The 14,983-nt window shown below is 34.0% G+C and overlaps 1 protein-coding gene, 1 long non-coding RNA gene and 1 pseudogene across 5 annotated transcripts; 2 read left to right on the plus strand and 1 right to left on the minus strand.

Moving 5' to 3' along the window:
• Window positions 1-545: 545 nt before the first annotated feature.
• Window positions 546-8,690, plus strand: LOC105795074 (calmodulin-binding transcription activator 2). Of its 4 annotated transcripts, none has more exons than XM_012624540.2 (13): window positions 546-788; window positions 1,638-1,757; window positions 2,079-2,194; window positions 2,334-2,422; window positions 3,041-3,083; window positions 3,732-3,891; window positions 4,029-4,145; window positions 4,263-4,579; window positions 5,060-5,548; window positions 6,046-6,734; window positions 6,913-7,456; window positions 7,749-8,069; window positions 8,235-8,690. In XM_012624540.2, the coding sequence occupies exons 1-13, from the start codon at window positions 749-751 to the stop codon at window positions 8,346-8,348; spliced, it is 3,159 nt and encodes a 1,052-aa protein (XP_012479994.1). In that variant the 5' UTR covers window positions 546-748; the 3' UTR covers window positions 8,349-8,690. The 4 variants fall into 4 exon arrangements, with proteins under 4 accessions (XP_012479994.1, XP_052484601.1, XP_052484600.1 ...); XM_052628641.1 differs by having other exon boundaries at window positions 4,272-4,579; XM_052628640.1 differs by having other exon boundaries at window positions 4,032-4,145.
• A 905-nt stretch (window positions 8,691-9,595) lies between these two features.
• LOC105795075 (tobamovirus multiplication protein 1-like) lies at window positions 9,596-12,791 on the minus strand (annotated as a pseudogene).
• Window positions 9,666-11,437, plus strand: LOC128039867 (uncharacterized). The gene is made up of 3 exons (XR_008194605.1): window positions 9,666-9,796; window positions 9,931-9,968; window positions 10,936-11,437. It is a non-coding gene; the product is annotated as an uncharacterized LOC128039867 (long non-coding RNA).
• Window positions 12,792-14,983: the final 2,192 nt, after the last annotated feature.

A 14,983-nucleotide genomic window follows, 5' to 3' on the forward strand; every position in this document is an offset into this window, starting at 1 on the left:
TCTAAATTAGTAAGGATAAAATTATATTTTGGCCCTCTTAAAAATGATAAAAAATCAATTTAATCCTTTAAAATTATAAAGATATAAATATTAAAATGGTGAAATTACATTTTTACTATCATAAACATATACAATTTAATTTTGACCTCAACTAATAAAAATTTCTAGCTTCACCCTTGGACATGAACTTTTTTCTATCCATGTTAATTTTTAAACTTAACAATTATTCCGTATTGAGGCTTGAAATATTTTTGTCCAAGTTTTTTTTGTCAAAAAAGAAGAAGAAGGAATAATTGGGAAAAATAAGTTTCAAGGACTAACCCATTTGTTTTACTTCGCCTAACTTTCCTTCCTTTTGAACCAATCATAACATGCTTTTAGAAAAAAAAAGGAGTAAAACCGAAAAAGAAGTGAAGTAAAAGCGGTACTAAAAAGAGTAGTTTCAGATCCGCCGCTAAGAATTTGAACACCGCCACATGTCGCCCATTAATTGGTAAACATTAACTTCCTACTATTCAACAACCTGAACCTTCCTTGGTCTTTCGACTTTCACACAGGAAAATCCTTTTCACATTTTCCTTATTCAGAAAAGTCTTCTCAGCTCCCAGGAATAAAAAGGGAAAAGAAAAATATTAACAGTCAAAATAGAAGAAATTATCTCATCTCAGCTTTCGTGTATCCTTTGCTTATCTCCAAAATCAAACAATAAATTCAAATAATTCAAATCCATCAATCTTTTCGTCTTCTCATGGCGGATCAAGCCTCGTATAGTTTGGCTCCCAGATTAGGTCAGCTTTCTGTCGGTCTTTTTCATCAAAATTTTTTTTAATTTGATATATTCTTATTTAGATTTGCTTACACTTTTAACGCGTTTTTAATCTGAATTTGCGTGTCTACTATTGATTATTATTTTTATATTGATACCTGGGATAATTGTGTTTGTTTTAGTGGGAATTTACGGGGATTTTTCTTGAGAAAATAGAGTTAGGTCCAAGGTATATGGATTGATTCTATAAGTGAGACTCTGTGGGAGGAATTGATGAATTGATAGAATTTAAGAACTCAAATTGTTTGCTAAAATTCCATTAATTAGGGTTTGATTGTCCAATGATTTAATGAACAGTGATTTTAGCTTTCTTTTGCCTGCTTAGTGGACTGGAAAGTAGCTATAAAGTTGTTTTGAAGTAAGATCACTTTGTATAAACTTTAAAGACATTGAAGAGATAAATAATACTAAACAGTTCTTTCAAATAGGCATAATGAATACGATAATGTGGCAGCGGTAATCATTTCTGATATATATCAATTGGAAGTGCAATTTGATGCTTGATAATCTGCTATAAAAGCAGAAAATTAAGTTTGCGTCGTAGGTGCATGATTTGAGTTGGATAATTCTTTTCATTCATTATCAGACCTCAAGTTTTTTAAGCGAAATATGGGTCACAAAATGAATGATGGCATCAATGAAGCTTTTTGCTAAAATAGCCCCCCCTCTCTTCCAGACACGTGTGAACTCTGGACTAATGAATTGATTTTGCTTTTTATGTTTTCTAGATTCAGGGTTTTATTACTCCATTTTCACATGTTTGCTTGTGGCAATATGTATTCTATTAATTATATCTTTTTCCTGATTGCAGATATTGACCATATATTACTGGAAGCCCAGCATAGATGGTTGCGACCTGCTGAGATCTGTGAAATTCTTCGTAATTATCAAAAGTTTCATATTTCATCAGAGCCTCCTACCGGACCCCCAAGTATGATTGTTGAAAAACATTTCAGAGTTGGATAAAATTTATGACAGTGTTTTCTTTAATGTGGACAGACATAGTTATCATGATCACCAAGCACTTGATAAAAAGCATGTAGATATAATTCTTTTGGAAGTAGATTAATCTCGTTCTGTTGTTATATATTACATTCCTAAAAAATTGCTTAATTTAATCATTAAGTTGAACGAGTGCTTTAAGTAAAACATGCAAATTGGTCTTATGGTTGTGAAAGATTATTTTATTAAGTTATTGTTGATTTTATGGTTAGAAAACCAAGTGGATTGATGTGAACTTTAAACCTGCCAGGTGGTTCACTTTTTCTTTTTGATCGGAAGGTTTTAAGATACTTTAGGAAGGATGGGCATAATTGGAGGAAGAAGAAGGATGGAAAGACTGTGAAGGAAGCTCATGAGAAGCTGAAGGTAAGCAATGCATCTATAGAAGATGAAGTTTTTATCTTCTTGTAATATAATTTTACCAATTCAGAAGTCTTTATTTAGTGACTCATACTCCTAGATTGGAAAATTTGCCTAAGAGTAACTTCCTTTAAGCAATTTTTAGGTTGGAAGCATTGATGTGTTGCACTGCTACTACGCCCATGGAGAAGAGAATGAAAACTTTCAAAGGCGCAGCTATTGGATGCTTGAACAGTATGGATTGATATGTATACGTATCTTTTTTGCTTTTGCAATTAGTTATAGGCATTCCAGGACGTCATGCTTACCTAAAATTAATTACTTTTATATTTTACTCTGAAACTGTTTGCTAATGCCGGAATGCTTAGTAAGGTACCTTTATGCATTCCAGCAATGAGGGTGTAAAGTAGTGTTTCAGATAACAGTGTTCAAATATTTGTTTATGGTTTTGCCTCATGGACCATATAATACATGTGTGCTTCTTAAGAGGCCTCTACTGGTTGGTAACAGTAGGAGCTTGTGAAGTATAGTTATGGCATGATCCATTTTCTTTAGAGTTTCAGTTACGAGAGTACATCATCTTCTCTTACATAGACTTGTAAAGCAAGTTGAGAACTTTTAGGGTTGCACGTTGAGCATTTTTAGGGCTGAAAAGTTTATATCCAGTAATTTGCAAATAATGTAACAATACTATGTGTTCTGTAAGCTTCATGGGTCTATGACATCATTTGAGATCTGCTTTGTTGAAAATTTCATGTTTCTGGTTTTGTGAAGTATTTTGTAATTATATACTTAATTTCTTGTTTATAAGCTTTGTTAATTTTGGTTTGAATGATTTTGTTAATATTGTAGGGATTTGACGCATATAGTTTTTGTGCACTACTTGGAAGTCAAGGTACTGCTCACTTCTTTAAATCCCTAATTTTTATTTTATTTTAAGAAAGGCTTGACGATTGATTGTTTGGAAGAATTATTGTACTGTAACATACGGTCTCTAATATGCAGTATTCTTACCCAACAACTTTATATAAGAAATGAACAAAGAACATTGGTTGGTACGTCCTTTGTTTTTTTGTTGGAACTTTAAGAAATTTAAGAGATGCAATCAGCACGGATAAGGACTCGGGTGGACTAGTTTCTTTGGCACCCTAAATCCATGTCTGGTAGTTCATTAATAAATTAAGAACTATTGCTTGACTGGTTTAAGGGGAGGGCAGGGATTGTGGGGGATATTTGTGAGGGGAGGGCAGTTACGGTTGAACTCGATAGATATTGCGTTGTTCCTTGTTTTATTGTGCTCAAGACTAAAATTTTCAATTTACTATTGCTGTCATAAGTATCCATGTTAATCGATTGAATATTCAGAAACTAATGATTTTAAATTTAATTTTAATTTTTAAACTATTCTATTTCCTGCCTAGGTTATTGATTATTTGACAGTTCGACTTTGACTAGGCCACCATTTAGGTTTTTTGAATTGTTAATTACTCCACATGTTAAATTTTTTCTTATTTCAGACCATGTTGTTTTCTTTTCCTTTCAGGGTAGGACAATTGGAGGCATAAGTCATGTATCAAATTCACAAACAAGCAGTCCTTCAACTTCTAGCTACCCTGATAGTCATACGAAAGCACCTTCTGGAAATGCGGATTCGGCAAGCCCTACCAGCACTTTAACATCCTTATGTGAAGATGCTGATTCTGGTATTTTTTTTCCCTTTGTTTTTTGTTCAAATTCATATACAAATGCCATTATAGTGTAATTGTGGTCAAGTTACTTTTTTCTTCTCCTTCATTGTGCATACAACTTTTGAATGTAACTTATATGAGATTCAATACAGAAGATAGTCACCAAGCAAGTTCTAGATTCTGTACATTGCCCCAACAAGGAAATGCTTCTGTGATGGACAAGATAGATTCTGGTTTCTTGAACCATTTTTCTCCGCATCAGTATCCAGGTAAGCATTATCTTACGATTTTGTTTTCATCAACAGCTTCTGTTAATATCTTTTTGCTTTATGCTTTGCATGATTTTGCATTTGAACCATATGGAAACCTGAAACTGTTACAATAAGATCATAAAGGTTGGTCGTCAATTCCTGGAGTAAATGAAGTTTCACATCTTCATGGAGATAGACCTAGGGATATTGATTATGGAACTTGCATGACTGAAGCTCGAAAAACACCTGATTTGCCATCTTGGGAACAAGACTTGGGGCAATATTTGCCTGTATGTGCTGCTGCATCTTCTCATACTTCAGCGACTTCCACTCAACCTGATACTATGAGTATCAGCCTGCAACAACAAAACATGATGAAAGGAAAGTTATTAACTGTCAAGAGTGCTAGCGCAGAGTTTGGGAATCCTCTGTCAACAGAATCAAATTGGCAGGTATTCATGGTCACTGCATTTTGTGGCTTAGTTATAAATCATTTAGTTTGCATCTCATGGTCAAGCTTCTGAGATTGAGACATGAAAACTGATATTTACACTTATACAATTGTCTTGTCTGTAATTGAGTTTTTTTTATTTAAATTTTTATGACGTATCATATAATGTAGAATTTTGTGAATCTTTTAATGTTTTAGTGTGGTTTCTTGACCTCATTAGTAATGCAAAATATTTTATATAGTGCTTTAATGCTAGAAGGTAGTATTATTTTTGCTTTCCATACTGTCCATCCTTGCATACAGTATGGAATGGTGTCATAAGTTGATCAAAAGACGGTTAAGGTGAACTGTCAGGTTTCAGTTTTTTTCAGTGGCTTATGTAATGCCCAAAGGATTTGTACTTTTTATCTTCAAATCTATCTGAATCTTTTCTCAAATCCATTCTCATATATAGATCTTCTAACTCCAGTGCTTATTTCAGATTCCTTCAGCTGACAATGCATTGGAGTTGCCCAAATGGTTGATGGATTCATCATCAAATTTCGAATTGCCATATGATACTAGGTTTTTTGAGCAAAAGACTCATGATTTTCAGTTACCGAATGCTCTTGAGGAAATTACTAGTCATGATGTTCTAAAAGATGATGATTCTGATTCTGTCACGAAAACATATCCTGAGAATGATATATATTTGGACGGAAACGTCAACTATGCTTTCTCTCTGAAAAAATCATTACTTAATGGAGAAGAAAACTTGAAGAAAGTTGACAGTTTTTCACGATGGATTACTAAAGAACTTGGAGAAGTAGATGATCTGCAGATGCAGTCCTCATCTGGTCTTGCCTGGAGCACTGTTGAGTGTGGAAATGTATCGGATGATGCCTCTTTGAGCCCCTCTCTCTCCCAAGACCAACTTTTCAGCATAGTTGATTTTTCACCAAAGTGGGCTTACATAGACCTAGAAACTGAGGTATTAAAGTTTTTGTGCTTCTGAAGTTAAGTTTCTGCAGCAACTAGAAGGATGAAGATTTAATTATATACTTGCTTATTCACTTAACTCTGCTTGGTATGAAGGATGGAAAATTTGTTAATCCAATGGTTAAGCTAGAAAGTAGGAACGTGGATATGAATGTTAACCATTAGATTAACCAATTCTTCATCTTTGCTCATTTCCATCCTCCTTGCCAAGCAAAGCCATAGCCTTTTCTATCTCCAGCTTTCTTGTGGAAAAGAGATAACTGTCATGCTTTATTGTTCCTTTTTTGCTTTTATCTTATTGATGTTATATGTGTCACTGCACATTTTCCTCTCCCCCCTGCTGTATGTGTTGCTCAAGTTCATGTAACCACTCCTCCCCCCTTTAGATGTCTATCTGGTTTTCACTTTCTTGTGATGTCTTCTTATTTGATAGATGCCAAGTTAGTAAAAGTGGGTTTCCCCCTTCTCATTTTCTGTTTCATGAAACAGGTGTTGATAATTGGAACATTTTTGAAGAGTCAAGAGGAAGTAGCAAAATATAACTGGTCATGCATGTTTGGTGAAGTGGAGGTTCCGGCTGAGGTTATTGCTGATGGCATTCTTTCCTGTTATGCTCCACCTCACAATGTTGGGCAAGTCCCATTTTATGTCACATGTTCCAACAGGGTAGCTTGTAGTGAAGTCCGAGAATTTGACTATCGAGCTGGGGTCACTAAAGACATAAATGTTTTTGATATATATGGTCTTACTTCAAGAGAAATGCTGCTGCGACTTAAAACACTACTTTCTCTGAAATCTTTCAGTCCTTGTAATCATCATTGTCAAGGTGTTGTGGAGAAACGAGAATTAATTGCTAAAATTATATCAATGAAAGAGGAAGAGGAATGTCACCAGTTTGTAGACCCCTCATCTGACCAGGATTTGTCTGAATATGAAGAAAAGGAGCGCCTACTTCAGAGATTGATGAAAGAGAAGCTATACTCATGGCTTCTTCACAAAATAGTGGAAGATGGTAAAGGGCCGAATATAGTAGATGAGAAGGGGCAAGGTGTGCTACACTTAGCAGCTGCACTTGGTTATGATTGGGCAATAAATCCTACTGTTTCTGCTGGAGTGAGCATAAACTTTCGTGATGTGAATGGATGGACTGCACTTCACTGGGCTGCTTTTTGTGGCAGGCAAGGACCTCCAAACTTACTCTTGTTTGTGTTGTGTGCACACTTTGCACCTTGGGCCTTCAGTTTATATTCTGACTGATATTACACTGTTTTTGCAGTAATCTCATTATGTACTCTTTGGTTATGAATCATTGATGACATCTCAGATTTGTGTTCTTTTTTTTCCCTTGAAATTCAGAGAGCGAACCGTTGCAATTCTAGTCTCTGTGGGAGCAGCTCCTGGAGCTCTTACAGACCCATCTCCAGAATTTCCTTTGGGCAGAACTCCTGCTGACTTGGCTTCTGCTAATGGACACAAAGGAATCTCTGGTTTCCTTGCAGAATCTTCCTTGACCAGTTACCTTTCTTCACTCACGATGGATGATCAGAAGGAAGCTGTACAAACAGTTTCTGATCGAATAGCAACTTCTGTCAATTATAGTGATGCGCAAGACATACTGTCACTGAAGGACTCAATTACTGCTGTATGTAATGCTACACAAGCTGCTGATCGAATACATCAAATGTTCAGGATGCAATCCTTCCAGCGGAAACAGTTGAGAGAGTCCAGTGATGGTGTGTCTGGCGAACATGTTATTTCACTTCTAACTACTAAGACACGCAGGCCATTTCAAAGTGACGGGGTAGCCCATGCTGCTGCAACACAAATCCAGAAAAAATTTCGTGGTTGGAAGAAAAGAAAAGAATTCTTATTGATCCGGAAAAGAATTGTAAAAATTCAGGTTCATTGCTGCTCTTTTCTTTTTCTTTCTTTTCCATCTTTTCCTTGGCAAGGGGTTATGTCATAATCCGGTTGTCTCTATGTCCCTGCCTTACGGCGAAGAATACTTCATCCTGTCATGGAAACCTTGAGTGGTGGCTTTTTGATATAGTGATGTTTTCATAGGCAATTTTTCTCATTGATTGTTTTTATCTTAAATGTAAAATTTAACACTTTTAGTTTCAGGATCTGTTGATCTATTATTTACCTCAAGAAAATTTGAATTTATTGATTTCTAATTTTATGGTGTGAAGGCCCATGTCAGAGGACACCAGGTGCGGAAACAGTATAAAACTTTTGTCTGGTCGGTGGGAATTCTGGAGAAAGTTATTTTACGGTGGAGACGTAAAGGGAGTGGTTTGCGAGGATTTCGTCGGGATGCAATTATCAAACCTGACCCACAGTGCACACTTCCAGAAGAGGACGAATATGATTTTCTCAAGGAGGGAAGAAAACAAACTGAAGAAAGGTTTCAGAAGGCACTTACTAGGGTAAAGTCCATGGCTCAGAATCCTGAAGGACGAGGTCAATATCGTAGATTGCTGACATTGGTTCAAGGGATTCAAGAAAATAAGGTATGTGTTGTTTTGATATAAATTTCTCTTTTAGTAAAAGTTCCAATTCAGAAGGCTTCAATGATGTTTAGATATCCATGATCATTCAAACAATCGAGGATACTTTGTTTTGATTGTGAAAACATGTATAAAGAACTGAATTGTTTCGAGATAATCCTTCTACAGGCTTGCAACATGGTTTTAAACAGTACAGAAGAAGTGGCTGTTGCTGATGAAGACTTTCTCGACGTCGACTCTCTTTTGGATGATGACACTTTCATGTCTATTGCATTTGAATAACCTGGCTGGATGTCGAACGTTGTACATAGACAGGTGTTTAACTTCATTCTGTCTGTAAATACAATATATCTAACACTTTTAGGTTCTAATGTACTCAGCACTATCTCCTTGTTTCTAGGTAGCGTAAAAGAGCAGCCCATTTCTATTATTCAGGTTAATATATAGTTTTAATATCATAAATTCTCAGTTCAAGGGGTAGAGTAGTATTTATTGGTTGCGAGTATTTTGTAAAATCTGTTGAGAGGAATGATGGGCTTTGCTTTGTTAATGGGGTTGGCTAATTATCGTGGAGTTCTGGTATTTCATGTAATACGGACATATACTGATTCCTTGTGTGTTTTACTTCGTCCAGATGTGACTTCATACACTCAACCTATATAAAGAGGAGGCTTAGAAAATTCCGGTCAGAGATTTCGTAACGGTTCAATTTTAATCAATTTTGGAAAAATATTAGTATTTTGATTTTTTTAAAAGCAAACCAGATATCATAAGTTACCTAACTAAATTGATTTTTACCGGCTTGGATTTGTTCATTGGTTTTTAAAATTTACCATTCTGAATTATACTGTTACCATATCTGCATTGTTAAATCTACTGAATCTTACCTGTTCAAATAGATTTCAAGTTTTTTCACCATTTTCAAAAATGTGTTGGAACTGTATTGGTTCGGAGTAAGAAATTAGATCGATGGACTCATGAACATGTACAAATCGATTGAACCAGATTAAAAAATTAATTGAATCAATTCTCTATTTTTAATATATATTTTTTTATTTTTATAATTTTTAAATGATTTATTCACTTAAATTGTATAAATTAATTGGATTGATCAAATGATTATCTAATCGGTTCATAGATCTAATTTTGAACATCAGCCTTAATTGAATAAATTTGGAAGAGAAAAATAACACTTTTTGCCCCATTTACTGTAGAAAGAAACAAAGTTCCCCCGCATTGCTAAATTCTCTTTGCCACTTCCGAAATTTTAGTAGCAAAGAAGTTCATGAAATGGATTTATATTGAGAAAAGGAAGTAAAAACAAATTAGTGAATGAATATACATATGAATCAAGTCCCTGTGACAGGAAATTTTAGACTATGGATTAAGCATACAGAGTGCTAATGAATGGTTCTACTTTTGTTTTTGTTCATTCACCGGACGAAATAAATGATTTTTGTTTGTTATTGTTCATTCATCGAACTAAATAAATGATCATGAGTAAGATTTGAGCCGGATGCTAATATTTTCCCGGAGAACATAATCTTTGGAGTTGCAGGTATAATACAAATGCTTTCAGCTCTTCATCTTATTGGGTGGTACTGTTCAGAGACCCGCTTCGGAGGCAATTTTCGAAGAATGAACAGCACCAAAGCTGATGGAAGAATTTCTACGAACTGTCACACCCACAAGAAGGAAAATTAGAAAAAGAAAAAGAATGGGAAAATAGGGTAAGTATTCCTTGAATAAACTGGAAAATATTCATAAAAACTTCACAATATGCTATAAGCTTTCTAGTTTGTTCATATCTAGATTTACTATGATCCTAACCTGTGCTTCTATGGACCTAACGTGCTTGTTACAGAAGAGAAAAGACACCGAAATCTCAGCTCCAAAATAAAGGTTAGATGTTATATTTCTTCTTCTTGGTTGTTTAAGATGATGTTAATGAATAAATGAGTCTTTAAGCAAATAAACTGGTCTAAGATGATTAGAAATCCTTCTAATTGTTGCATGAATAAATGAGTAGCACACTATAGAAATAAAATGTACCATGTAATAGATAAGATTTAGGATTGGATGATCTAGAACATCAAGACCAGCATTCATGTCGGCCGAGAGTGTGGACTGCAAAATAAAACCAAGAGAAGCCATTTTTGTTACATATATGTAAGTTGAATGTAGTATTTACTTCTAAATCGAATAGGGCTCACCACAATGCATCTTATCAAGAAACAAGTACAGCAGATTCCTGTTACAAAGCCGACCTGTCATAGAAATAGGGCATTGTTATTGCTAACTTTCAATGCACAAGTCATCTTTAAACAAATGATAAATTCTTTAACGATACAAATTAACATACCTCGAACAGCTTTCTTTGACGACCTCTTGATTCGATAGGGAACCGTCTCAACATGAAGAACAACCTACCAACGAATGAAAAGTGAATAGGTAAGGGACAGAAACTAAAACCCGTCAGAGGGTTGATATCGATTCTTACCTCCCACCATATATCATGAACCCCAATGCAGCACAGAATGATATTACTGCAAAAACAAAAATGAAATGACCAGACATGTCCATTACTTCGGTTCGGTTCGGTTCTTGTCAGTTTAATGCAAATTAATGGGTTTATTGAGTCCAATAGCTGATAAAATATAAAGAACTTACCTGAAATGAAGAGTCTACTAAGTTCCACTGCAAGATTGCTTTGACTTAATCTTACTGATATCCATAGGCATGCCTGGTAGCATAGGAAACAAAATAGGCAACCTAAGATGGATTTTCTAGTTAATAGCTCTAATAAGTGATTACATTTTTACTTTTACCTGAGCAAAGTATATAAATCCGTTGATGCTATGGTATGCAGGCCGAAGTTTATTAATGGGAAGACTTCTTGCCTAAACAATAAAAAGAAAAGAAGAATCCCTGAGCATCCATCCGTAAAGTGATAGTGATTACTTATGTCGAATTACTTTGTAGAAAGGGATATGGTTGTCTACCTGGTGATATATCTCGGCCCAGAAAAGGACAAGCAATGTTATGTTGAGAAAAATAAAAGACCGGGAAGATCCAGAAGCACCATTTCAAGTGCCTGTACAATGGAGCAAATTATAAGCAGGGGTCTAATTCCGAAGAGGTAACACATGCTTAAAAGATGGAGCAAAATCATAATACGGTTCCAACGTACCGCAAACTAATAGGTACGGCGTTATCTATTGTCTCTAATATACTTCAATGATCAACTAGTCTAGTTTCCTATTATTGATAGTGGACTTAAACAATATGAACTCTTAGACATCATATATGTACGTATGCGTGCATGCATGTATCTGTGTATGTATGTATGTATGTATGTACGGATATATGCATTTTTTATTTACGTATAATATGACAGGCTATTCGCGTGTTTTCTTATATCAATGTACCAGAAATCAGAAATGAGTCCCGGAATAAAAACCGGAGCACAGGTACATTGACTGTAAACAGTGATGTATACCTTAGATTTAACGAGAAACACGCTCTTGTAGAAACAGAATAGAACAGCCCTCACTGTTAAAATGCAGCAGAAAGTTATTAGCAAAGTGATAAAACAGCTGCTGGCACAACTATGGCAGAAAAAAAACACAACCCTTACATCCATTCACAATAAAGTTCATCAAGTGGAAAACCTTTTGTGTTGTCCACCCATACTCTGGCACTCTCAATTGAATGCGACATAGTTGTACCTATAAATTGAAGCATTAAGCATTAATCCGTATTGCGCACTCATTACATAGGGCAAGAAACATGAAAGTGGAGCGAAAATAGCAGTGTCGGGATTCACATGAATCTCACTAGCATATTATAGATCCGAACACGACAACAATCCATAAGATTATAATTGCAAACAACATAAAGACTAACACTACAGTCCTAGGAGTTATTGAATCCCTCTTCATTTTTTGAATTAATTCTCCGATGTTACTCAAATTCTTCATTTTCACTAAAGTATCCGACACTTTACGACACTCCAAATATATGAAAAAACCTTAATAAAATTGCGAGTAAGACGAATCAAACACATATCCATACCAAGCATTCATCTCAAATCCATGTAACATAACTTCCCCCTACAAGGCTAAAGAAGAGCACCTAAGCACTTGTTGCCTATAGGAAACGATGGCAAAAAAAGTTAAATTTTCAGGGTAATGCAATGAGCTAACATACAAATAGGTACCTTAATGTGATCCCAGAATTACCAATCAATATAATTATAATTTCAACAATTATATATTTGATTTGATTTGATTGAAGATTCAAGATTACAAAAAACATTACATGCATGCATGCATGATAAAAGAAATACACCCACAATAATGGCTTTTTAAAGTTCCATTTTAAATCACATTATTTTTCCTTCCAATTCCAGTTCTTTATCTGCAAAATAGACATGAAAATGAAGCTAAGTAAAAACAGAATATTACCAGGGCAACAATGGAAACCACAGCATAGGAAGCAGATAATAAATAGAAAATGAATCTCTGCCATTCCTTAGATTCATCAATCTCATCCCACCAATCAAACATTATTCTTCCATCTTTAAACAAGAGTTTGTCAGTTAAAACAAAACCCTTTACTCTCACCATTTGAACTCTGCAAAACAACGACAGATCAATGGACACAAAAAACAACAAAAAGAAAAAAAAAGGATCAAAAAGAGAGAAAAGAACCCAAGAGAAAAAAGTTTATAGAAAGGGAGAGAAAGATCAATGAGAAAATTGGGGGGGACACGTGGAGAGAAATGAAGGAAAAGAAAACACAGAGAAATAATGGAAGATGGGCAACGTGTGGAAAAAAAAAGGACAACGGCCGAAACATAGTTGGTGGCATATTCGTTGATTTCGCAACAGACAATGCTTTGCTTTTGCTTTGGTAATGGCTACAAAAACCTATAAACTGTGATTAAATCGATGCTAAAGCTAAAGCTAACCAGATATCGTTGTTTTTCTGCTTGACTTTACTTTTTATACAATCCCTTTTTACTTCAAACTTAAGATGGCAGCCATGGCCATAACCTTACCCCTTTATAGAGTTTTTTTCTTTTCATATAAAAATGGAGTTTCTTTCATGAAAACCTTTGGGTTTTTCTTTCTTAGCTGCAAACATGAAGAAAGTCTGTGATTAAGTTCGTTTAAATTGAATTTGTTGTTGGGGTAGTGATAAGGAATAGTACACTATGATTAGAAAAACAATAAAACAATATAAAAATATTAAAAAAAAACATGTAAAAATGGTGGATCGTGCAGGGATGAGACAGGTTTTATGGTACTAACAAAGAAGTAAAAGGCGACATGGGAATCTTTTTAAGTTGTGCCTCAGGATTTTATACATCAAATCGATGTTGTTTTAGGAAGGGAATAATATTGGAGAGGGGAATGTGAGATCAAACCCAAGCATTTGTAATAATAATATCCTTTTGTTTTGTTGTACTTGTATTTTGTTTAATTACTTCGTTGGTATGTTGCAGGCTAATTTAATTGGTTAGGACTGATACGTAGGCCACTTCATGAGCAGTGCTTTTTTTTTTTTTGTTTGTAGGTGATGTTTGTGTGATCCGAGATTTCTGTAGGGGAAAGAGTATATGAATATGGAATGAATGAGTAAATGTCTTTTCATTGTCGGGTCAAGTCTGTTTAGTTCGTGTTTAACCCTAATATTAATATATTTTATATTTATTTAAATTTAGTAATTCCGAATTATAAATTAAAAATGTTTTTTAAATTTATTTATATTTGTAAATAATTAATCTAAAATAATTTTCAACCCTTCTATATTATTTAAAAAATATATATTTATATTACTTTTAATTTAATGTTTATTAAATTTATATGCATTTTCATTTACTAATATTTTATATAAATATAATTTAACATTTTTTAATATATATATAAAATACAAACTTAGAAAGTGGGCTAGGTTGAGTTAAGCCTCAGCCCAACCCATATTTTAATCGGGCTTATTTTTTAACCTAAACTCATTTTTCAAGTTTAATATTTTTGTTCAAATCATTCCAAATTTCAAGCCAACCTTTAAGCTTGGACTGGTAGCTCAACCCATAAATATGCCTATATGTAACTGGATAAAGAAAATTACTACGTGTTTCTTTAATATTCCTTTTATGACCGTCATCAATGATTTTTGCATGAAAGGCAAATTGTAAAAACAAATATTAACTCCGTGATTTAGGTTTAACTAATGATAAGTTGTATTATATGGTTGAGTTATAATGCTATAAGACAACTTATATTAATCTGCAATCTAAACTATTCATAGTCTATGGAATTAAATTGAGCAAACGATTCATGTTAAGACTATTATGTTATCTATAAGTCGATTAAGGAGATAACTTGTCTTGACTATCGAGTTGGATTGACTCCCAAAATAGATATATAGATGTGATTGTCTAAACTAGTAATACATTACTATAAGACAATACTTGTATTGTTTATGGTGTAACTTACCTAAATCATGAGTAAGTAAATATCATGTGTATAACTTACATATTTTGATATTTTGATATTTTGAAAACATTTACTCTCATGGTAATGGGTCGAAATTGATATGTTGAGTTTAAGGCTCATGCATGGCATAACTTCATTCACAATAATGGAATCATAGCTCGATTAAAAAGTTAATATGAATTATTTGAGTATTTTTAAAAATTAGGATCAAACTGTAAACACTTTTGTACCTATTGTATGAAGAATTTGGCTTTGATATGTTAAAAAAGCACAATGTCATTAAAATTTATGAGGATTTATTTAACACGTCAAATTTTAAGCAATTCAAATAATAGATATACACGTATTTATAATTTGACCCATATATTTTAAATATATTTCACACCAAATTTGAAATGATCATATTCAACGATA

This window comes from Gossypium raimondii, chromosome 3, assembly GCF_025698545.1.
Source record: "Gossypium raimondii isolate GPD5lz chromosome 3, ASM2569854v1, whole genome shotgun sequence".
Classification (NCBI taxonomy): domain Eukaryota; kingdom Viridiplantae; phylum Streptophyta; class Magnoliopsida; order Malvales; family Malvaceae; genus Gossypium; species Gossypium raimondii.

Excerpts from the sequence above, each read along its gene's own strand:
- LOC105795074 (XM_012624540.2), top strand. The coding sequence starts at position 749 with ATGGCGGATCAAGCCTCGTATAGTTTGGCTCCCAGATTAG. Across the intron at positions 5,549-6,045 it reads ACATAGACCTAGAAACTGAG|GTGTTGATAATTGGAACATT; the intron begins GTATTAAAGTTT and ends TTCATGAAACAG. Across the intron at positions 7,457-7,748 it reads AAAGAATTGTAAAAATTCAG|GCCCATGTCAGAGGACACCA; the intron begins GTTCATTGCTGC and ends TATGGTGTGAAG.